Source organism: Protopterus annectens, chromosome 7.part0 (assembly GCF_019279795.1).
Source record: "Protopterus annectens isolate FY-2018-M chromosome 7.part0, PAN1.0, whole genome shotgun sequence".
NCBI lineage: Eukaryota > Metazoa > Chordata > Ceratodontiformes > Protopteridae > Protopterus > Protopterus annectens.
Genome location: NC_056739.1, coordinates 755,473,943 through 755,499,782, shown reverse-complemented (window position 1 = coordinate 755,499,782; position 25,840 = coordinate 755,473,943). Strand labels below are relative to the sequence as shown.

The window sequence follows — 25,840 nt, the reverse complement described above, 5'->3', positions numbered from 1 at the left end:
CAGTCTAGGAACACTGGGTTGGAGACTTGGTTTGTGATCCAGAAGTTCTAGAATCAGAGTTTCTTGACTTTTGTTTGTTATGAACTTATGAAGAGATGAGATAAAAACAGTGGCATATCATTGGTCAACAGGGAAGTTTACAGGAACAGAGAGTATTCATTTAGAAGTTTGGAATTTGGGAGGGAGACAGTGATAAAGATCCCAGAAGTTCTTGCTTAACAGTATTTTTAAAATTGAGGGGGAAAGAGTACCATCATCTTGGAAAAAAGTTGTGGTGGTTGTATCACTCGAAGAGGGTAAATATATAGACACATTTTCATTTTAATCATGATTATAAAGTGTTTGTCTCTACTGGCAAAAAGAATGGCAGCAGTGCTGCTAAAATTGATAGATATGGATCATCATGATTTTGTGGAAGTGAAACAAATACCGTCTAAAGCAGTGATGATCCAGAAGGAAGCAGAATGTAAGATAATGCTTCTGTTGTTCTTGGGTCTTCATGCAGAGAAAGCTTTTGATAGTTAGCTGGAATTTTATGAGTAGAGGAATGGTATAATTTACATTCCCTGATAGAGTAATATCTATTTGGTATTTGCATATTATCGCAACCACAGTGTGTCTATATTATGACAGCATTCTTAGCAATGTTCCATTCTTAACTGAAAATGTCTGGCTGCCAAGAATGCTGTGAATGCATGTGTATGAGAATGCATGGTTGTGATACGGAGCAGTGATCAATTATAGCTTGTCAACATTTAGAAAGAAAGAATGTACGATGAAAAAAAACCTCACTATTGCATGTGGAGTCCAAGTTATAACTTTGCACTTTGCTCTAAGGTACAGCTAGTGGTACAAAACATACTAACATTTTGTTTGTCAGATGTTACAGAAGCCTGGAGATGTTCTTTGTGAATGAGTGCTGACACGTCTGTCACTCCTATACAGATGACTTGGCTTTGTGTCTCACTAGGAAGGCAAGCAACATAGAAATGGTAGTTTGTTTACTGGGTATAAGGTAAAGTATAATGAGAGTGAAGGGAAATGTTATCTGAAAAAAGGGACGTATATTAAAACGGCAGGGGACACAGAATGTTAAAAGGATTTTAAAAATGTTTAAACTTTTGTGCCGTTTTTTTTTTTTTTTTTTTTTTAATGCCATAGTTCTCTATCGAAAATCCCTTTCCTAAATGGAGCTAATTTTTTTCACTTAAATAATTTAACAATTCGTAGCCAACTGTGAAAGCATAGTAAAGTGCAGTTGCATAGCAGCCAACCAATAATGTTAGTGTGGTTGCAATACTACTATAAAAAAAAATCCATGCAATTTGCCTGCTTAAGCTTTCAACATGATTATGACAGTATTGCTTTACACCCTGTGACGACAGTGCCCTGGCCCAGCAATCAAGGAGCCTCAATCCTCACCACTAACACCAGGGAGGTTGTCTCATAGAAGAGAGGAAAGTACAATTTCCCTTAAGTGCACACAGAGATCACAGTCAGTCTGGGGCTGGTTTCTCCCTTGCTCACCACGTCCCCAATAAGACTCCCCACTGGCACAGCTGTAGGGTCCAGGTCTCAGCCTAGCTGGGCAAGCTAGAACCTCCAGTACCCTCCCTGTCCAAATAGTGCTTTGTGTCCCTGTCCAAGTAGCCGACACAACACACACACACACACACACACACACACACACACACACACACACACACACACACACACACACACTTTGAGATAAGTATTTATACAACTTCACAGACACTGCTGTGAAAGGCTGACACAGATTCTCCAGCTGTGCCCCTTTACCCAGACCATATGGTAGTAATCCTTGCCACCACCCAGCTAATATCATCAGCTACTAAAAGGCCCTTAAAAGGGTGTCCAGTTATTACTGTGCAATATTATTATCCAATGGTAATGTGACTATTCAGCCTAGGCTTATTGGAAGGGTTTAGACAGTAAAAACTATAAATATATAATGTACTTTAAAGCATAATTTATCTCTACATAAACCAGCCACAAGTAGAAGGTTTTAAAAATATTTAATAATAAATAATTAAAACACAAGACAAAACTACTACCCCACAGATATATCTAAGAGTTCAGAGATCACACAGACACTTAAAATAATACAGTAGTACAAGTCTGATTTCAAAGAAAAATACCTAATTAATCTTTACTATAACTATTCCTACAAGAAATCACAGTGCTAAAACTTGCATGTGAACATAAGGCAAAGTGCTGAGTTAGATTTCCAAAGTCAAAATGCTCCCAGTCTCTCACTGAACAATAGTTTTTAAACACTAACCAACAGCTCTGCTGAGGCCCTCCCGAATTACATCGACACTTAGGTTTTCCCAGTATTCATATTTCATCATCTTGACACCTGGTCTGAGTTCTCAGGCCACATACTGCATTATTTAGCAATCTAACACCTGCTCAGAAACTTACAAAGACATTCCACATGTATACTCTAGCAGAAACCAGAGCAGTAAAGCACCATCCACATGTAAATTCTGGCCCTTAACTTTAGCCTAAAACAATGGGCATGAAACCTTCATCCAGACTCACTGGAGCCGAATTCTAACATGAAAGGGTCACAACATGCTTCATTGGGCCAGTAGAGTGCAATGTTGTCACATATTTTGCAGTTCCACATTTCACAGTATTCTTTTACACTCAAGAAAACATGCCTGTATTTTTTCATTTATTTACAAATGCCAGAATTGTATATCAAATTCTATTTGACTAGGCTGGCAGCCTTCACCCATCTCTCCCCAATTGTCACACACCCTAAGAAGAAGAAAAGTTGATTAAAACAGTATGGAAAACCGAGATAACAGTATGAAACAGAGAGACTCTGGTTTACATCATCTAAGAATGCAGAGATTGTGGTGAATGCAGACACACTGTGGTTGCGATAATAAATAAGTACCTATTGTTCATTAGGAGGATATATGAAGGGTTGAAATGAAGAAATTAAGGTGGGAGGGGTCCACTTCAACACACCGTGTTTGAAAAGGGGAACAAAGGCAGGTTGTCAAGTTTCCCTTTTATTTGCTATATATTTAGAGCTACTTTCACGGAAAATAAGGGACTCACAAATTTCATGATATAAATGGTATGGTATCAAGAAAACTTAGCTTTGTTTGCAGGTGATATTTTCTGCTTGATAAATCCAGAAAAGGGCATTTCATTGTTACTGAATGTTTTGAGACAGTTTCAGGTCTTTTCAGGATATAAAACTAATGAAAATTAAAAAAAGAGTTGTAGTAGTAAAGGATATAACGACACGTGAATTGGTTCAGCGATAACCATATTTATTGGGTCCTGACAAGATAAAGTATTTAACAGTATGAATTAAAAAGCATTATGTAACATCAGCTATGGATGTGTAGGAAGAGACTAAACAAAATATTGATAGTAAGACACAAGCAGTTAAAATGTTTTAGTCCTTTGAGTTTTATGTAAAGGTCAGGCCTATTTTTATCTACCAGAGGAGAAGCTGTGGCCAATAATAAACAGTTGAAGGAATTTATTATGTAGGGGAAGTGGACAAGAGTTTAAGTTGATTCTTCTCTTAGAACAAGGTGGTTTAGGAGTAGCTGATTCAAAGGGATACTTTAGTGCTACACTGTTAAGCCTCATATACATAACACAGGCAGAATGTTTAAATCAAAATGGAAAGGGATAATGATGATGAAACAGGGAAGGGAGAGAAATAATACTGTAGGATTTTGCTTGTAGGTCTTAAAGGAGAATAACCATCATATAGAATGTTATATTTGTAAAGCAGAAGTATATTAAGCCAACGCAAGAATGGCAAAATGACATTTCACCAAGAGGGACAATTGCAATCAGGGGTATAAAAAATAGGCAAGAGGGTCTGGAATTTACTGGAGAAAATTGGCAAAGGAACCAAGGTATTGGGAACAACCCTGACTCTATGGCTTCCATACTGCGGGAAACTGGATAAGATTTGATGGTCCTGTAAAGATGGGAACCACTAGTCTTGGAACTCAGAAGCTTGATATCGTAGTCGTAACAGTAGCTCTTAAAAAAGCTCCAGTTTTGCCATCCATTCCCCAACAAATAATTTAGAATTAGTAACAAAAATGTAAATATCATAATGGTAAACATCTGTGCTGTTTATGTTGCTAAACTAGGGACCGTGATCCCAGGTGACATCAGTTTAAGAAGTGGAACAAAACTATAGATAAACTAAGATAATGGCTATATTACCCATCCCAAGTCAAATAAAACTTTTACTCTTGGCCTCACTCTTACCTCCTCTAACTATTGTTTATCTACTAACCTCCTATGAACAACCATTATACCCCAACCTTCTCTTCCCCTCCAAATTCACTTCCACACCACTACTAGTCATCTCCCAAAACTACATCAACATCCCATCCAGACCCTGCTACCTACAAGCCAAATATCATAGTCTGGCCCACATCAAGTACATCAATCTAAATATTAGGAAATCACTTTACTGTTATTGTAAGTTTCACAACCCTATAAATAGAATATACCTCCACTCCCTGCTAGATGGGGACATTCATCCTAACCCCGGCCCAAACAATACTCTTGCCACTCAACAAAGCAACTATAACATCGCTAGTAACCGAGCCCCTACTAGACCTTCTAACTCACTCTATATAGCACATCTCAACATACGTAGCATTAACAACAAAATTGCCCACCTCCACACCCTCTTAGATGTCCACCTATCTGACATTCTATGTTTATCTGAAACATGGCTAAAACCCACAGTGAAAGACAATGAAGTCATCCCACCTGGTTACAATATCGTAAGATTAGACCGTACAACCAGAAAAGGAGGGGGAGGTAGCAATCTTTTATAAAGCAGAGCTACAAGTTACCACTGCAAACCTTAGACCACCTGTGTACAATAATGATGAAATCCTCATTTCTAAATTTCAGATAAACACATGTAAATCCATATACATCGTTTGTATTTACCTTCTCCCTGGAAATAACATTAATACCCTTGAAAATATTCTAAACTGGCTGTCTATTAATCTCCCACAAGAAACTATAGTCCTTGGAGCCTTTAATATCGACTGGAAGTCCTGTAGTGCTGTACACTCTACCACCCACATTAACCTATATGACTTCTCACAAACTATTACCTCCCCAACCAGGATTAATAAACCCAATAACGAAAAAAGCACCTTAGATTGGATTTTTAGTAATTCTCCTCTTCAAACATACAAAGTAGGAACCCTCCCTGATGATCTAAGTGACCACTCACTTATATTATCAGACACAAAACCAACGTAACTTACCCAAATACCTTTAGGACAATACAGACCAAAAAACTTTTCAACCCTGAACTATTCCAAACAGAACTTAAGCATTGTAATTGGTCACCGCTAAATTCCCTCCCACTAGATGAAGCAGTGGAATACCTCAGTTCCACATTCTTAGTCATCCTTGACACGTTCTGTTAGAAGTGAGGCGAAACCTGCCCCATGGCTCTCAATAGCTACCAGGCAAAAAATCCTTCTTAGAAACAAATCTTGGTCAAAATGGCACACTACTAAGAATTCTACAGACCACCAAAACTTTAGACAACTTAGAAATATTACAAAAAAAGCTATCCTCGTAGATAAAAAATACTTTTACTTCCAACTACAGTAAACTTACCAAAATAATCCACAAAAGTTTTGGACTAGCATTAACAAACTACTACACCCAGGTCAATCTACCACACCTAACCCACAAGGCTCCAACCCTGAGAATCCAACACAAACTGCCAACGCCTTCAATTCTTTTTTCACAGATGCCATCCAAACTCTTGCTAGTCAACTATCTCCAGGTACCTCAAATCTACCAACTTCTACTACTAGCCCACTTCCATCATTTCAGTTACAATCTGTTTCTACTGCCTTCATTTGCTCTCTTCTCCAAAAACTAAAACCTACCACCCCCTTTGCTGACCAACTACCAGCAGAATACCTGCAAAAAGGAGCCAAAGCCATAGCCTATCCCATTTCCATACTGATAAACAGAACCATAAGTGAAGGAACTATCACAGCTATCTGGAAAATCTCTCACATTATCCCCTTACATAAAGGTGGTAACTCCAATGACTTTTCAAACTATCGTCCTATAGCTTTACTCTCCCCACTGACAAAAATAATGGAAAACTGCATCCATAAGCAACTATTTAACCACCTTATCCAAAATAACTTACTTGCCAACTGTCAGCATGGATTTAGACCATTCCACTGTAATACCACTGCCCTGCTATCCTTTACAGACTGCATTAACAAAAACCGTAACAACGATATTCTTTCCTCTGCAGTCTTTATAGATTTATGTAAAGCTTTTGATATGGCTAATCACCAGCTCCTTTTAAATATACTGAAATCCCTTTCATTTGAACCTCTAGGCTTCAGATGTATTCCCAGGGCTAAGTGCTTTGACACACTGTTTCTTCCGGTAAGTGATTCTAATGCAGTTTGTTGTTTAGAAATACTTTCTTCCTCTTGTCCTAGTGCAGTAGTGTGCTTAGTTTCCAGCTAGCTGGCTACTTTTCTAGTGTTTTGCATGTTCCTTTTTCTCCCCTCTATACAAAAAAAAAAAAAAAAAAAACTTAGTGTTAGAGGGAAAAGTGAAAGGATGTGGAAAGGGGTAGACCATATGAGAAGGAACTTAAAAAGAAATCTCCCGACCCTGTTCTGCTCTGTTCGCACACTCTTCTGGTCTTCTGGAGAGGTCCTTTCATAGGTCCTCCAGGCTGCCATCTACTGCTTCTTTAAAGGATGGTATGGTCATCAAGGAGCCTGTCTGAAGCAGATGCAGACAGGGTGATGCTGAAGTTTTTCAGGATCCAGATTCGGATGGGGATCCTAGCTGTACCTGCCACTAGTGAAATGCTGGGACCTGCCTCTGCCAGCTCCCTTTCTGATTTCTCCTTCACCGATCTGACTGTCTGTTCCAGTGGTTTTGAAACCCTGCATTCCATGAAGAAGACCTTCGTCGAAGCTGACAGTGTTGCAGTCTTTAGACCGTGACCAACTCTTACCCGCATGACTCCAACAACATTGGACATTGAGGGGTCCCAGGGCTGAGTGGCTGGTACTGTTGCTCAAGGGTCTGAATTGACGTTGATGTTGTTTGATCCCATTCTCTTGTTGCATCAGCTCTGAACAACTTGACTGTAGTGTCTACTTTGGAGCTGGGCAGGATCAAGTCTTGAAATGGTCTTTTGTTGGGTTCTTTGGATCCCACAGGGACTCCTTCAAAAACAGTTTCAGCTTTGGTTTTTAAGGCTTTTGAAAGAATTCTCAAGTGCAGAGTGGAGGGTTCCTGACTCTCCTTCAGTTCATTCTGCCCCTTCAAGGCAGTCAGCTTCAGTAGGCCTCGACAAAATGCACAAGGTGAGATTCCTGCTGGCATCTTCCCCAGACCTTTCCACCATCAAAGAAGATAGGACGTATTCTTGCAAGAGGAGGCATTTGGACTAAAGGGAGTCCCTTACTGAGGATGTTGATTTTGAAGGAAGGGGAGGCCTTCCCTAGATTTCCTCTAGAAGATGTCTCCTCTGGAGACCTCCTAGAATTAAAGTAAAGGAATCCAAAGGAAACCACTCAACAGCACGTAAAATGGTGCAACAAATCCCAATGAATTGTTCACAATTTATTGGTTGCAATAAAAGTTGAGCACAATTATTAAAAATCTGTTGTGCTTTCATTACTGTAATGGTCGGGACTTCTTCAGAACAATAAAACCGTCAAAAATTACCTATATTTTTATAAGTTTCCAGTTATGGCTAGAAACCCCAGGATTTCTTCCTCTGTGCCCCATATTTTGTCATCCTCTTGGAAACCTGCTACTGGAAAATATATAGAAACAAGTGGAAGAGATTTTCCATTTGAGCTTCTTGCAAAGGCCTAGGCCATTTTCAGCCTCTTTAACATTTCCTTTAGATTTTTTTAGTGAGTTTGTTTCAGGCAGGAGCTAGCTGGTCCACTAACAAGGTTCAGCCAGTAGTTCTTTCCTGTTTTCATGTGGGAGAGGATCTCACTCCTGTTTTGTTAATGAAGTTATCTAAGACCTTCTTACAGAGTACTTTTCTCCTTCAGTCTCTCTCAAGAGACCCTGTTCCACCTTGGGATACTGCTGTGTCTTACTTTGGGCTTTAACTAAGCCCCTTTTTGAACCTGCAGCTATGGTAGAACTAAAATTTCTTTCTTGGAAAACATTTTTTTTATCAGGTGGCAGTAGGATTTTAGAACTTCAGGCTATATCATGTAAGCTTATGTGCTTGGTGTTCCACAAAGATAGGGTCTGAACTAGCCCTAATTTTCATCACGTGGTGGCTTCTGACTCTTCCCTGAATCCGGCCATTAACCTTGCCAGTCTTCCCTAATTTTATTTTTCCAAGAAAGAAGAGCATACTTTACATTTGCTAGATGTTCATCACCAATTTACATTACATCAGTTTACACCGCACTAAAAATGAAATCAGACCGACTTTACTATCCTGATCTAACACTAAATTGCAAGATAGTGCTTCAAAAGTCACATTATCCAAATGACTATATTTCTTTTGTTCATAAAGCTAAAGGATTGCCTTTAACTTACAAACCTAAAACTGATTCTGCTAGAGCTGTTGCAACTTCCACAGCCTTTTCCAAAGTGTAATTTGGTATCTGTGATGCAGCTACTTGGCCCACTATGAATGAATTGATCCACTATGCATAAATTTGTTTCCCACTATATGCTGGAGTTAGTCTAGGTCCTGGGCTTCATTTGGCTCAATTGTTTTCTAGAATATCTTTTCATGAGACCTCCTGGGGCTTATAGAAGCTGGGGACGCTGTCCCAAAACTTCTGGCAAAAAGAAAAGGCAACATCGATATGAAATTATATACTTAACATAATGCTAGATCTGTGTTGTCTTCTTCCTTACATCTCTGTCGTCACCCCCCCCCCCGCCATATTGTCACTTATTGGACTCTCGACTAAATGTACTGTACCTGTTAAAGAGTCTTGTCTTACTTAAAGTCAGGAATTGCATCATTGTCGTGTCAGGTCCTACCGCTAAAGGTATAAGTATAGGGAAAGCCTTTGATATTGTAGATGCACTCAATCTGAGGAACTTTGATGGCAAGGGGAATTATGGGTGGAGGGCAGGAGCCTGAGCTTTGGATCCAGGAATCTAAAAGTTGTTGGCTTCTGATCTAGTCTGATCCAATATACCAGCAGTTGAAATGTACAGAGGAAGCCAATGAGGATTTAGTTTTATGGTACATGTATATCTTTCGTTTTATGCATGGCTAACAGCAACAAAATGAAAAGTCTGGTAGAAATCTAAACTGCCATAGCAAGAATTTTAAGAACATTTTACAGCTCAATATGAAACTTTCAGCAGAAAATCAGGCCTGTTATTACATGTAATGATAAATGAGGCTGTTTCAGAAATACTTCATAAAGCATGCTGTTATCTAAAAAATGTTATTACTGACAAAGAACACGGTAAGGTGTTTTTTCTGCTTCATTTAGAAAATCAGCAATATTAACTAGCAAGTAGTCAGTATATCAAAATTCAGAAAACCGCAACAACAAAAAAATTATATCGCTATTGAACGTCACAAAACTCCTGCTTAGTGCTTTTGTCCAATGTTGGACTTCTTCAGAACAAAGATATTGGACAAAAGTGCTAAACATGAGTTCCAAGGTGTTCAGTACTGGTATTTTGCTGGTTCTTTACCAGCAGAATGGCATCACAGTTCATGACTTTGGGGTTGTGCCATTATAATTCAGAGTTCATATTTGTCCTGTGTACTGATCCAGTAATGCATTTCAGTTATATTCTCTACCAGATGATTTGGTAATCCATAGGGAAAGCTGTTCCAGATCTTTACAACCCTTTTGCTGTATTATATCCTTTTTTTTCAGAATCGCTGATCCCTATTTTGATATGATCATCCCTGAAAGTGAAGGAGTGCACAGTAGGATGTAACACAGTGCATTCACGTGTCATTCTCTCCTTAGATGCCTTATAAACTAACATCCTGTCCTCGTCAGCCTTCTTTACTCCAAGAAGTATATTTTTACCCCTTTGACTGTACAATAATCCTTGCATACTGATTTTCATCATTGGAATCTGTTTTATTGTTCATCTCATTGTCCTGTTTGGATACCAGAATGCTGATTGCACCATTCTATACATCTTGACCTCTTTTCTCCAGAAGGGATTTCTACTTCAATATAGGTCAGTAAATTGGTCATCTTCGTCTCAGCCCAGCTACAGAGTCTGTGTGTTAGTCCAAGATTACTGTATTATCCATCCTTTTTGCTAAATCTTTCTATACTTAAAATTTGTAGATTATTTGAGCTGCCCCATTTATGCTGTTCCCCTACTGTAAACAGTTCCCTGATTCTGTTTATCCATCTATCCTGTGCTGTTGAGTCACATCTGACTCATGCAGTGACTCCATGAACTCTCTACAGAGTTTATTAGGCAAGTTAAGGAACAGAAATAGATTCCGAAGTCTCTTCCATGTTGCATCCAGAAGGACACAAACACCAGTATACATTTGTACACCCACCCAGCCCCACAGTCTCACAAACACGTGCATCTCACGTATTTCAGTTATCTTCTCTACCAGATGATTTGGTAATCCATAGGCAAAGCTATTCCAGATCTTTACAACGCTTTTGCTGTATTAAATCCTTTTTTTCATGCCACTCACAGACAACTCCCCACACACCTGCAAGACACAGACACACACAGTTTAGACTCACCGGTCTTCCTTCTGTTTATTTTGGGATGTGTGAGGAAACTGGAGTACTATAAGAAAACCAGTGCAAACACAAGGAGAGATTGATGGACTCCACAGTGAAGGCAGCACAGCTACGAAGCAAAGCCAAACACCTCTTTCTGTGAGGATATTTAAATGCTTGCTATCAAATGATATGTATGATATAGTTATGTTGTGCCATTTTTGCACAACAGCTTGACTCAGGCATTGGTAGAGCAGTAATGTATATTGAAAATAATAATGTTAGAATAGAACCCTGGAGAATGCTCCTTCCAACTGCCATCAAGTTGTCTTCATGAGTGTTTCGTATTGTCTAAGATTTTTTTATTCAACAACTGTGAAATAATCAGTCCAATTTTAACTGTTTTCATGTTTCTTCATGAGCATGTATTATTGTCTAGGATTCTTTTATTCAGTGGACATGAAATAATCCATCTTAACTGTACCATTAAAGTGGGACACCTGTTTTAATAACCAAACCTCCCATAGAGGGCAAGAGATGTATGACTGTTTGGATGTTTTGTTATGTGTGTAAGGACATCATGCCAATGACACAGGAGAATATTGTTGGGCTGACTTGTTTGTTTTTGTTTTGTGAATTAGGGCCGGTCACGACACATCTCTGACATGGAAACTGTTCGGTCACACCTGCAGAGCATGCTCAAAGTTTCTCGAGAAAACCGCTTCAGTAAGTGATCTCCTATGTATACTTGATTTAAGTGTTTACGTTACCATATGGGAAAACTGTACCTTTTTCTTCTGTTTGAAGAACAATAACTGGGTTATACTGTCTGTGCAGGCAGTTTAGTCCTACAAGGTTTTTGCATGTGAATCTCAAGAAAGAATTATTCTGTATTTTACAAAGTACCCGAAACTTGTAGGATGAAACACTTGTGCAAGATAGTATGCTTGTTTATTTTCTATATTTGGAAACTTTTTTTTTAATTCCTGTAACCTTTGGTACTCAGAAATTCTGTAGGTAGAGAATACGCTTCTGTAAAAGCAGAATTGTACTTATGTAAAAATGTAAGAGTTTCTTGATAACTCTTTGACTGAAAAACATTTAAGTTTTATAAATTAACTGCCTGAAATGTCTTCATGTGTAGTCAAAGTGATGTTCATCTGCACCCCAACTACTACTCTGTGGTAAAAGAATAAATCCTGACTAAGGCTGTTCATATATCCCCCTTCTAGCTCTGTTGGGTAGAGGGATAAAATCCTACCTATGATCCAAATGATACAAGACTGATTAGCAGCTCTGGTACTGGATGAGTCAGACAGGGCAGTAGAGGATATAAGTGAGTAGCTAAACACATCTAAGGGAGGGTAAATGGTGTTCCTTGTCTGCTGATTGGTCATATGCAAGCAGAGGCCTGCATGTTCATAGTGGCCACATGACCACGGGATCTCAGCCTACTGATCCAAAGCTGATAACTGTACCTCTTGAGGGTTGGGGGAGCAGGTGTGTAGGAATGTGTGTGCACGCACACAGATAGATGTAGTGGGTGGGGACAGCACAGGATACTCCACTGGATCATAAAAGTGCACACATCAACCACTGGAGGAGTTAATGCCATTCAAATCTGCATGCATGATAGCTTAGGCAGTTGGCTGCCTGCCATTGGATACAGGAGAACCAATTAATATAGAAGCTTGATGGTTAGCAAGGAGGAAAAAACTAATCAGTATACATGCATAAATTACTAGGTTATTACAGTCATTCAGTTTGTATTTGTTGGCTACATAATAAGTAAGCAATCTATCTGTGTAAAATTCACCCATGTACACATCATCATAGATAGTCCCTTAACATATCTAGCAGTCAGTCACATTCAAAATAAAAATTAGCTTGAGAAATCCAGCAAACCCTGTGACAGCTGGGATGTAGCTTGCTTCAGAGTAGTTTCTATTCAGTAACAGTTTCTCAAAATTCAGTTCCCCTCCAAATCCCTGAGTTCTCAGCAGCCTGTAAAGAATTGTTTATAGAAACCTTGTACAACCGTGTAAATGACTGCATAGAAATTGTTGTACCTACCAGAAGCAAGTCCAAAACAAATCACATTGGTAGAAACCTAACCTTAACAAGGTATTTAAAAAAGGAAAAAAGACATGGCCAAAGTCTGAAATAGCAAGCCTGATAATGATATGAGCTCACTAATAAAACTAAACAGGAAAGTAAGAGGACTAATTAAATCCAACAATGCAATTGCAAGTTCAAGATAGCCTCTCAGGTTAAAGACAACCATGAGGCCTTCTACAGCTATGTCCTCAGCCGTAAGTGTAACAGCAGTGTTCTGAACTGGTGGTAAGTGGTACCACCTTCATTGAGTAGAGTGATGTAGCCAATATGCTGGCTGACAAATTCAGCTCAAACTTTACCCACCACTTACCCCCCCCCCATGAAATCCCTACTAGCATAACCCCTCCCCCCAAATACTAGCAGGGAGCAGGCCATGGCAGCGCCAGCTAAAGCCAAAAACACAGCCTCAGTGGGCACAGACAATATCCTGAGTTTCCTCCTAAATATCTTGAAACATGACCTATCTGGACTGCTGGAGTCAATTTACAACTAAAGCCTCAAAACAAGCTGTCGAAGGTGTGTCATGACCATATTCACTGGTGGTTGCAGTTTGCTTTAGTAACCAATGGGAGACCATTTGGTCATCCACCTCCCTCTCAGCCATGGTCAGCACAGATGCCTCCTTCCTGGGTTGGCAGGGGAATTTCTAAGGGAGGATAGTCCTTTTCATCTGCAGAGACCCACATTCACATCAGTGTTCTGGAAATGATAGCTGTCCTCCTTGCAATGCAGACTTCAGGACGCCCTTTCCAGAACTGTGATTGCAATATAGATGCACAGTATATCTGTTGTCTGATATCTCAATAAAGGGGGGGGATGCGTTCTTATTCACTCTGTTGGTAGGCCATGAGGGTTTGGCATTGGGCGATTTTCTTCTTAGAGGTTTCTGGTGGCAGTGCGCATCCCAGGGGAATCCAACATTCTGTCCGACAGCCTCAGCAGGAGCATTCTGTTGCTTCACAAGTGGTCCCTAAATCACACATGGTTGCAGCTTGGATTTGTCAGCTCTGGGGCACTCCATGTTGTGACCTATTCACCTCCCTGTCCCATGCCTAGTGCAGCTGCTATTTCTCCACAGTTCCTCTTCTGGGACAGTCACCAACGGAAACTGTGGTGTTTGCTTGGCCCCTGGGACTTTACACTCCTCTCCCAGTCTGATTGGTAACGTTTCTTCAGAAGGTAGCTTGCTGCAGAAATATTATGATCCTCATAGCCCCATTTTGGCCTTTTTAGGTGTGGTTTCACTTCTTTTGGCCTCTTCTGAAGTGTACCCCCTTGGGTCTGAATCCCATTCGAGATTTCATTTCTCATCCAGGTGTTGATCCTCCCAATCTTATCTTCACCTCAAAAGCACTAAAAAAGTGTATTCCAGTAAATGGATAAGGTTTGTTCTGTGGACAAAATCTCAGGGACTCAACCCTTTCTTTGCCTCTTTGGAATTGTTTTGGATTTTCTCGCCAAGTTGTTTCAGTCAGGTTCCAGTTTTTCTACAATTAAGGTTCAAATGGCGGCTCTCTAACTTTCATGTTGGCAGGGATAATGTGCCTCTGGGTTACCTCAAGATTTCAAAGACATTCCACAAGGGTACCTTTTTGCTATGTTGGGATCCAGTTCCTTCCAGGGACTTGGTTTTTGCTTTGCAGGTTCTTGCAGCCCTATATTTGAAGCTTCAGCTACTTCTAACTTGAATCTCTTATCTTGGAAAACTCCGTTTTTGGTGGCAGTTACTTCCACAAGGAAGGTTTCAGAGTTACAAGCTCTTGATTCTTCACTTCCTTTTTTTTTGTTCCATAAAGACAGGGTTTCTGTTCGTATGAACCCTTCTTTTCTGACAAAGGTAGCCTCTGCGAATAACCATAACAGTTCATCATCCTGTGTTTTTCGTAATTTCTCCAATAAAGGTGTAATACCTTTTGCATTGTTTTGAATGTACATAGGAAATTGAGATTTTATTTGGACTTTAACAAAGCTTTCAGAAAATCCAGTCATTTATCTGCCTGCTTTTCAAGGTCTAGGCTGGGCTAATTTGTGTCTAAAGTGTCTTTATCCAAGTGGCTGTCAGATTGTATTTTGTTTGCATATTCTTTGAAAGGCAAGACTCTTCTATACAAACCTAAGGGTCATTCAACATGGGCTATGGCTACTTCTAAAGCTTTCCTTTCCTTTCTAGAGTGTCAATGGATGGTATTTGTGTAGCTGATACTTGGTGGGTCACCTTTGTGTTGCATTATAAGTTGGATATTCAGTCTAAAGCCAGGGCTTCTTTTGGTTCCACTGTGTTGCAGAATATCTTTTGTTAGTTCCTCCAGAGCAATATTTTGTGGCTGGGGACTCTTTTTTTACAGAGGTTGAAGCCAGACAGACCGGACAACATTGGATGCAAAAGTTATGTACTCACCATAACGATAGATCTGTGTTGTCTGTCTCCATCTGGTTCAACCCCCCTGCACCCTCCTTTGTTTGGTATGGCAAACTTCCCCATTTGTGATGACTACACAGTAGAGGATGTCTGTTCCTAATATTTGGAGTCCTGCGTGCTTCTTGGTTGGGGAACTTTTTAGTATATATTTTGAAAGTTTTTATCATGTGGCAAACTCTATCTGAGAATTAGAGTGAGGAGTTGTGGGTAAGAGAGGTGGAGCCAAGGAAGTTTGAGGTCTAATGGAATTGGCTGGTGATGGATCCGAAGAGCTGCAGGTTGAATCAGATGGAGGTAGACAACTTACTTCATTTTTATACCGCCATTCATTTGTGTTTACGTTTGTTAGGTATATAATAAGTAAGCAATGTATGGGGGTAAATTATTAGGATTTTACACAGTCATTCAGTTATGCTTATTTTTTTAAGTACGTAATAATTTAGCAGTGTAGGTTTGTGAATCACTAGGGTTTTACACAGTCATTAAGTTAGGTTTGTATTTGTTAGGTACATAATTAAACAATTTGTTTGTGTCTTTTGGCTTTTCCCGGTTAGGGGTCGCCACAGCGGAACTCTGGTCCGCTAGTGGTTGGTAGTGGATTTTTACATATTGGGTTACCAACCCTGACGCACAACCTTCAACGAAGGCATGCCCCATTCACGTATGCCTCCACACAGAAGACGCTCTAGCTGAGAATCGAACGGGACAACATCTTGCTATGAGGCGACAACGCTACCGCAGCACCACCACCGCAGTCGTAGTAAATCACTAACATTTTACTTCAGTTGCATTTGTTGGGTATATAAAAGCTAAGTAAGTATCTAAATTGTTAAGAATTTATATATGGGTTTGTATTTGTATGTATTTTGCAGCACAGTGTAATGTAGTGCATATTTAAATGTAGATTTATGATTAATGAATTTAACTGTGAGGATGCATATTTTACTGTCACTATTTAGTTTTGCAATTTTTTGCAGGATTATGAACTTTCAATCTTTCAGAGATTGATGCAGGTCAGAAATGCAATAAAATGCATTTTGCTGTGTCCCTGAAATGGTGCAACATTGTAGTGGGCAGGCTTTTTTTTGATAGGTGTGAAAAGTGAAACTCCCCACTTGAGTGTTAGGGGTGGGCATTTATTTAAATTTATTTATGGCTGCAGTCTTTTCCTTATGAATTTTTTTTTTTTTTTTTTAGTATCAGTAATTGTGTATCAGCTGATTTAATGTTGAGGATCTGGCATTGTGCTTGTTTGTTTTAATTGTGATTTATTTGAACATAAGGGAGACCCTATTATGAGAAAACAGGGACACAAATGACATTTCACTGCCATCAGTGCAATGGTATAAAACCTTTTCTGTAAAGTTAGTGTTTTCTTCAATTTTCTGTAGCTAGATACCTATTTTGCAGACTTGCTAATCCCTGTCGCAGATTCTGATGTCCTTGTGAGTTAAGAATGAGAGATTTGAGGCTACTTGTAGAATGTTCCTGATGGTTTCTTAGGTGGAATGTCTGTTGTATTTCTTATGCTTACTGCTCTTTTGTTTTCTGTCTTGCAGGTGACTTTCCCAGTCTTCCTTCTGCACCTGTGATATCTGAGAGCAAAGACGATTCATTGGAAAGTGATAGTACTACAACATTACTGAAGTAAGAATATTCTAGATAATAAGCCTTCTGTGTGCACCTGCTGACCACTTGTTAACCAGAGAATAGCAAGTGGTTGGGTGTGTGTGTGTGTGTGTGTGGGGGCAGCTACTTATTCAGTTTTTTTATACAGGCACAGACTACCTGCTTTCTGGGTGTTAGATTTTAGGAAAGCACACACATTTCTTGGATAGTGAAACATAGAAATCTAAGACTGCACAAAATACATCCCTCATCAATATGCAAATATTCTAATTGGTTTACCTTCAGTTGATCGATTAACATGAATGTCAACCTCCTTGAAGGTAAGCTATGCCCAAAACTGAAACCGCAAATTCTTAGTACGCATGCGCCAAGGAAGAACCTCAGCACATACAACTTTAAAGCATTATATCTGATCTTGTCAATCTTCATCTATTCTTAAAAGAACCAAATAGCAGCAAAAACAGCAATGGTGTACACCAAACCAACCAGTAAAGAAAAAACACCGATAGTGTCTCATCTAGTATTATCGCTGTTTTTTTCCTTCACTTCATCTATTCTTGACTTGTGGGTTACAGTTCCGATACTCAGAACCGATCCGGCATCAGCCAAAAAAAATCTCTCGAGCTGCAAGTCTACCCAGAATGCCCCTCTCCACATTACACCAGATCTCATTTGCCACTCTTACGACAAGATGTGTCAGCCGACTACTCTGTGGTAGCGAAGTAAAAGTTTTATATTTACTTCTCTCTAACTTATTTATGAAATCTTTACTTTCCACTTTAAAAAATCTTTGGTCTACCCTTAGCGAGTGTGTTGTTTCCCTTACCGTTAGTAATTTTTCCCTCTACCATCGTTGGTATTTTATCGTTTCCCCCTCTCTCTTTCACTTTCTCTTTACCATTGCTAATCTAGCAATTTAAACAGAGAGAATCAGAAGGCATTACGCATTTTTGTCTTGACCATCCAATTCACAGCACTGCCTGTTGTCTTATGCAAGTTATCTTAGACTTGTGTTTTCTTTTAGAGATAGCTAGAAACTAGAAAGATTAGACTAGACTGTGTTTTTCTGTGATGTCAAACTGTACTACTGAATTATTTTAATTATGTGTGATCGCTGAACTCTTGACTAGCCCTGTGTAGTAGAAAGTATTGTCTTGTGGTTTTAATTATTTATTATTAAATATTTTAAAACCTTTTAACTGTGGCTGGTATGTGTAGAGAGAATTTAAGCTCTTAAGAGTACTTGCATGCCTTTGGTAAAACTGTACAAAGCCACTCTAATAGCTTTAGCCTTGAGTTATACTACCAATTGGATAATAATATTGCACAGTAATAATTGTACACCCTTTTAAGGGCCTTTGAGCAGCTGACAATTATTAGTGGGTTGTGGCAGCTGGTACTGCCATATAGTCAGGGAAAAAGGGGCACAATTGGGGAACCTGTGCTAGCCTTCTCCAGGAGTGTCTGTGTGGTTGTCTAAACTCTTCTCAAAGTTTGTGTGTGTCAGATACTTGGGCAGGGACATAAAGCACTGGTTGGACAGAGAGGGTGCTAGAGGTTTTAGCTTGCCCACTAGGCTGAGATCTGGACTCTATAGCTGTGCCAGTGGGAGTCTTATTGGGGACCTGGAGAGCAAGGGAGCGACCAGCCCCGGACTGACTGTGATCTCTGTGTGCTCTTAAGGGAAATTGCACTTTACTGTGTGTATTTGTTATCCTTTCCTTTGGTTACTGTGTGTATTTGTTATCCTTTCCTTTGGTGTTAGTGGTGAGGAGTGAGGTTCCTTGATTGCTGGGCCAGGGCACTGGCGTTACAATGTTAATTGCGTTTACTGTTTGGGTGTGCCCCATTTGAGTGTAGACTGTTCCATCTGCCAGGGTTTCATTAATAGAACTCTGGCAGAGAAGAAAAACAAACTCATTCTCAAAGCGCTGTTTAAAGCCCCTTTTGAGGAAGCCTTGTCCAAGGCAGACCACTCTCCTCCGGCCTCTGGATCAAAATCCTCCTGTTCGGTGCTGACATCTCCTTTGGCACCGACTGCTAAGAAACACAAACCTGCATCTGAAGATTCATCTACGGAACCAAAATCCAAAGTTCTGAAGCCTTCATATCAGTCCGAGTCTTTGGCACCAAAATTTATACCAGTACCTTCGACATCGGCCGCAACACTCATTCAACTTGCGTCTACCACTGCTTCTGCTATAACTACGTCTCCGACACCAGTGCCAACTGCCACTACTGCCATGTTTGTGCTGATTTCCCCTATGGTGCAGCAGATGGTGCCGAAGTCGGATATAACTACCTAACCCTGAGCTAAATATTCTCCTTCCTTGGATAGCTCCCTAGTTCTTTCTTACAGAGACCTGACTGTCCTTCAGGGTTGTCCATTCACTCCTCCAGACGTCTCCCTGAAGTTGATATTGTTAGGTTGGTGTATCAGATCCTGACAGCCAGGGGTATTCCCTCATTTTCTCAACTCCCCCTCCCTTCTAGTGCAGGGGGTTACTCACCTTTGACCCCTTCTTATTCTCCTCCTCTGACCTCTGCACAGGCTTTACAGTTCTCGACTCACAACTTCTCAGGTTCCGACAGCTTCGACACCAACAAACTTTGTCTTCACTTCTGGCTCCCTCGTTGCCTTTTGCACAGTCAGGTTCCCAGGACCATGTCTCCGCCATCAGGGCTGAAGGGTTTGAGCTAGCCCCGAGTTTTTCTATGGAGCTGGACATGTCTTTTTGGGCTGTGCTGACAGAGGATCCTTCCTCAGTTCCAGTCTTTCAGGTGGGTCTCTTAGGACAGTGTGTAACCCTGGTTCTGAGTTTGTCTCTCGATTCCAGACTCCCATCCCTCCTCGGGGGGGGGGGGGGCTGCTTTTCAGGCCGTAGAAAGAGCTTTGGCCACTGCCTTGACTCAGGTGGCTCCTGTGTTGACCAGACTCTTCCCCTTTGACTCCAACTTTGACCACTGGACAGCCACAAGGTCGCAAGACTTGCCTACTAAAGTTGTACCCTCTTCTGAGTCCTCCTCAGTTGTTCCCATTGTGTAGCCTCCTCGGAAGAGATTGTGTAAGAGGAAACACCTTGATTCTTTTGAAGAATCCGTCACAGAGGACACTGATTTCAATAAGGGGGAGGGTTCCCCATGGTCACCTCTGGAAGACATCTCCTTCAGAGACATTCTTGAGATCCTAAAACTGAGGGGTGATTAGAAGTCGAAAGACCCTTCCTCTGAGGAATCCGTGTACTTGCAGGTCTTTGGTTCTCACCCGTCTACCTCCTGGGTGACGCTGCCTGCTGACTACCTAATTAAGCTGATCGCTCAGCAAGCTTGGAAGGCTGCTGACTCTGTAGAACTAGACCCCAGGAGATCTGACAAGAATCTTTTAGCAGCTCCTAAAGACCATCCACACTGGGTGAAGGGCTTAGTATTTGATGCCATGGTGGTAGCGGCCACCACCAAGAAAGAACTAGCCGATGCCATGGTGGTAGCGGCCACCACCAAGAAAGAACTAGCCGAGGAAAGTTCTACTGTACAGCCCCATAACCGAGAGTCTAGGGCAATGGATCGATTCGGGAAGCGAGTCTATGCGTCATTGACCTTCTCCATCAAGTCCTTGAATGACTCGGTACATTTTACTAGACATCAAAGGGATCTGGTAAGGGAGCTTTCAGATACTCTGGTGGGAGCAATCTCTGAGGGGTCCAAGAAAAAGTGGCCTCCCAGTTAGCTACCCTGGAGTCTATTTTAAATTAGTTCATGAAACTCATAGTGCATGCAGCCATAGAGATGACCACGTCAGCAGGTTCAGGTGTTGCTATTCGATGACATGCTTGGATGTGCCTTTGTGAGTTTGCAGAACCATTCAAATCTTCCTTCTTCAATGCTCCCTTAGACGGATCCTCTTTGTTGGACCCACAGTAAAGGAAACTCTGTCAGATGTGAAAAAGATGGAAAGACTTTGTCTGCTGTGGGCATGCATTTTTCCACTCCTCCAAGATCCTACTCCAGGAATCAAAGGAGTGGTAAAATGTGGTTCAAGCAATCGTAGAACCCATTCCAGGACACATGTGGTTTGGACTTCCATTGGGGCAGAGGGGGGAGTTGCAATGGAAGATGCCATCTCAGATGCAGGGTGGTCTGCAGAATCTGGGTTCTAGAGAGTCTTTTTCTGGTCAGCCCTACCAGCGCTCCTGTAAGGGGGCCTGATTGCTTACCTTTGGAGAGAGTCGGTGGGAAGATTTTCCTTGCACCCAAATGCCTGGTGATGCATAACCACTGATGCCTGGGTGCTATTGATCAATTCCAGAGGTTATTTGATCCCATTCACTTTTTACCTGAGAACCCCAGCAAGACTCACTGATGTTCCACCCAGTCAAAGAGTTCAAGCAGCATTAGAAATACAAAAGCTGCTACAAAAAGAGTCCTCCAAGAAGTCCCACCAGACCACTTAGGATCTGAGTTTACTCGAGATTCTTTTTAATGCCAAAGAAAACAGGGGACTCGAGATCAATTTTGGATCTCCGAACAAATTTGTAGGGTGGCCGCAGTGGAGCAGCGGTTAGCATTGCTGCCTCACAGCAAGAGGCTGTCTTCTTTGATCCTCGGCTGGGTGCCTTCTGTGCTGAGACTGCATGTCCTCCCTGTGGTTGCGTGTGTTTCCTCCCACATCCCAAAGACATGCTGTAGGTGGATTGGATCCTCTAAATTGGCCCTAGGTGTGAGTGTGTGCATGTGTGTACCTTCTGTGGAAGGTTGGATGCCGGGCTGGCAACTCGACACTGTAAAAACTTCACTGGCAATCATGAGCGGACAGGTGATCTGCCGTGATGACCCTTAACCAGGAAAAGCCAAAAGAAGTAGTATTCTGAACGGAATTTTGACTGTTGGACAAATTTGGATAGTCAGAGTTCAGTGAATTCTTCCCTTCTTAGAGAAAGACGATTAGATGTGCTCTGTTGACTTTCAAGACGTGTATTACCACATAAAGGTGGATAAATCCTCGAGAAGGTTTCTCCACTTACGGCTAGGAACCAGCCATTTCCAGTTCAGAGTGCTGCTCTTTGGTCTCACCACAGCTCCCGGGGTGTACATTAAATGCATGGCAGCGGTTGCAGCACATTTGAGGCTGCACAGATTCTGAGTATTTCCTTACCTAGACTGGCTCCTCACCGCCCCCACCAGGCATCTACTACTACAAACTACAGACTTCATTCTGGAACTATCCCAACAATTGGGCATCACAGTCAAACCTGAGAAATCTCAACTAACCTATTCTCAGGACATGGAATTAATCGATCGGAGCTCGCCTCAACACTGTATCTTGTATGGCGTCAGTTCCCCTATACAGGTTGCAGAAAATCCAGTTACAGGTTCATTCTCTCCATTGCTCAAACAAAATACCAGCTCAGCAGATTCTGCAGGTATTGGGCTCCATGGCAGCAGTGATCACATTAGTACCAGTGGCAAGGTTTCAGATGAGACTTCTTCAATGGTTACTTGCAAATCAGTGGTCTAGTCTAACCCCACCCCCTGAATCATTTAGTTTTCATATCCAGCAGATGCAAAAAAGACCTAACCTGGTGAAGGCTGTCCGAGGAGCTTCTTTTAGGCCGCCTCCTTGCTCCCCCACAGCTCAAGGCCATAGTGACCACAGATGCTTCCCAGGTGGGGTGGGGAGGACATTATCTCAGGAAGACATTCCAAGGCACTTGGTCCCCCCTCTGAGGCCAATCTGCATATTAGTGTCTTAGAGCCAAGGGTAGTGCTTTTGGTGCTGCAAGCGTTTCACTCTGCATTACCTCAAGGGATGATAGCCATTCAGTCAGACAACATGTCCTTAGTCTAGTACATCAACAAACAGGGGGACCAAGTCCTACCCACTTTGTCAAGAAGCCCTCCGAGTGTGGCAAATGGCCATAACTTCCAAATGCTTTTTGATAGCAACACACATCCTGGGGAGTTCAAACATGATAGAGGACAAACTGAGTAGATGCATCCTCATGCCTCATGAGTGGTCTCTGAAACTCCAGAGTAGCGAAGAGTATCCTTCTTCGCTGGGGCCAGCCTTGCTTCACCCTGAACAACATGTGCAGAAACTACATTGCCCTAATTCCCCATCAGGGGGAGTCACCCAGAGATCTTTTTCTCCACGATTGGACCCCAGATCTCATTTATGCTTTTTCCCCCTTCCCTCTGATCCCTCTTTTTCTCAAGAAAGCAGCTCAGTTGAGAAGCAAAGTGATCCTCATTGCTTCTTACTGGCCTTGACAGATGTGGGTTCCCTTACTCTGACCTCATCTACTTCACCCCCATGGTTTCTGGATCCAGTTCTGGATCTTCCGTCCCACCCCCAGGGACTAGTGCACCCCAATCTACACTCTCTCAAGCTAACTGCTTGGTTTCTCCAATTCTGTTATTCACCAGGCATAATGATAGTCCTTCTCCTGTACAACACATTTTGTTGGCATCCCATAAACCATCCACCAGGAGTCTGTACCTTAGTAAATGGAAGAGATTCTCTATTTGGGCTTCTGATAATGGTCTGGATCTCTTTTCAGAGCCAGTAGAAAAAGTTCTGGAGTATCTAGCTGCCATCTTTGGTAAAGGAACTTCTTGCTTCTACAATCAAGGTTATTCTAGCAGCTATTGCAAATTTCCATAATGGTATCGGGTACCAGCCTTTGATCTCTCACAGGCTTTGTAAGGTTTTTCTTAAAGGCACCATCCATTTGAAGCCTTCTTCCAAAGAGCCACTACCCTCATGGGACTTGACTGTTGTATTACAATCACTTACTTCACCTCTGTTTGAACCTGCAGTTACCTGTGACTTTGTTTCTTTCTTGGAAGACATTACTTCTCATAGCTGTCACTTCAGCGAGATGAGTCTCCGAATTACAGGCTCTATGTGCTCTAAAGCACCTTATTTAGTTTTCCATAAAGACAGAGTATCACTTAAAATGAACCCGACCTTTCTTCCTAAAGTGATTTCAGAGACCAATATCAACCAGTCCATAGACTTGCCTTTATTTTTCCCAAATTTTTCTAATAAAGGCGAGTACTGCCTTCACCCTCTGGATGTGCATAGGCAATTAACATTTTTATCCAGGTAGAACTAACCAATTTAGACAATCAACAGTTATTTGTATCCTTTGCAAGTGCAACTTTGGGCAAACCTGTGTCTAAAGTTACTCTGTCCAGATGGTTAAGGGATTGCATATCTTTCATTTACATGAAACAGAAGCTAAGACTCCCTATGCCAATGAAGGCACATTTTACCAGATCTATGGCGACTTCAGCTGTTTTTCATTCTAAAGCTTCCATGTCAGAAATTTGCGCAGCTGCAACTTGTGCTAAATCACATACCTTGTTTTGTATAATTTTACATTGAACGAATATGGTACTGCATACGCCAATTTACTATGTAAAGGCTATTCCTTCATGCCAGCAAGTATTATCAAAATTGAGAAGTTGCTTTTGGATATTAAAGTTTATCTCAGAAAGTTGAATTTGAAAATTATTATGGGGTCTGACTTGGGAAATAACAATTCTGAAGTATTACGTAGAACCAGTACTTACAACCCATCATTGTCTTTGCCTTTGTTGCTGTTGGAGAAACTTGTTGAATTTGACCTCAGGTCCCTGTCTTCCAACACCAGAAACTTCAGTAAAATTGGGAGTTTAACAGATATTAAATTGGCATTGCTTTTAAAGCTTGCGGACAAAAATATAAGAGTGAGATGGAACTAGATGGGGGTTGTAGTAATGAGCAAGGATGATTATGTTAGATGAATGGTTACGTTTTGAATAGTGATTTTTATGAAGTACTGTCACTTAATTCTTTTATATGCTAGATGTATAAAATTATTTCTTGAAGGACCTTTTGGACTGAGGATAAATGGATTAAATACTGTATGACTTTCTTCATGTAAGATTCCCTGTGGTACCATCTATTTTCGGCGTCCCGAAGATGCTTAAAAGTATCATAGAGACCCCCCCCGCCCCAATGAGACCCATTATCAACGCTAGTTGCTCTAAAACCCATCCCCTAGCTAAGTACATTGACACCAAGCTGAAAAAATGTTTGGAAGCTTTCACTTACTTGTGTAGGGATTCTTGGGATTTTTTGTTCTGACGTATTCAAAAAATCTAGTAGGAAAAAATCCTCTGTTCCACCACAGTTGTACAAATGTTAAAAACGAATCCAATAAAACCAAAAAAGGTGCACTGAAAGCGACCAAATAAAGCCACGGACGAAGGCAACCAGTATATGTAATGTTTTATTAAAGAAAAATTCACACTAAAAACACTCCATCTCCATTAACGCCGTTTGAAAATCCGTTTTCGTTTCATCACACTTCATCAGATGTGGGTTAGAGTGAAAGACAGCCCTTTTATATACAATCAAACGTATGACAACAAAATAATTTGAGCCAATCAACATGAATTTCTAATATTAAGTAAGTTAACTAAACCTTTCAAATTGTAATAAAACCTTACAAATTATTTATATTAGTATTTATTACCAAAAATATAATGACTATAAAATGAATTTAAAACACATTTAGATTAAAACAGGATGTTCATGAGTGTAAGTAAATAAATAAAAGTTAATAAAGATTATACATTCCTTGATTCATTTGTACATCAATGTCCATGCGCAATCTGCTGGTTGATAGGACCATAAAAATCATAGGATATAAATAATCTTTTCATGTTTAAATAATAGATAAAATAGTAAAACAGTTGTTCCAGAAATTTCATGTGACATAAAAATGTATATCAATATAAAAAGTTATAAAAAGTTATGAAAGATATGTGAACATAAACATGTATATCAGTGTAAAAACATTTGTGAAATACGTATGAAGGCTATAATTTAGCTGCTCTTAATTTTAAGAGTGGGGCAAGTGATAAATGT

At 40.7% G+C, this 25,840-nt stretch overlaps 1 protein-coding gene across 1 annotated transcript in view; it reads left to right on the top strand.

Moving 5' to 3' along the window:
- Positions 1 to 25,840, top strand: part of CNTROB (centrobin, centriole duplication and spindle assembly protein) — a 1,846,056-nt gene that overhangs the window by 86,664 nt on the left and 1,733,552 nt on the right. The window contains exons 2-3 of the mRNA XM_044077286.1: positions 11,399 to 11,483; positions 16,854 to 16,941. Of these exons, the coding sequence (XP_043933221.1) occupies positions 11,399 to 11,483; positions 16,854 to 16,941 (173 nt within the window). The remainder of the gene's footprint in view (positions 1 to 11,398; positions 11,484 to 16,853; positions 16,942 to 25,840) is intronic.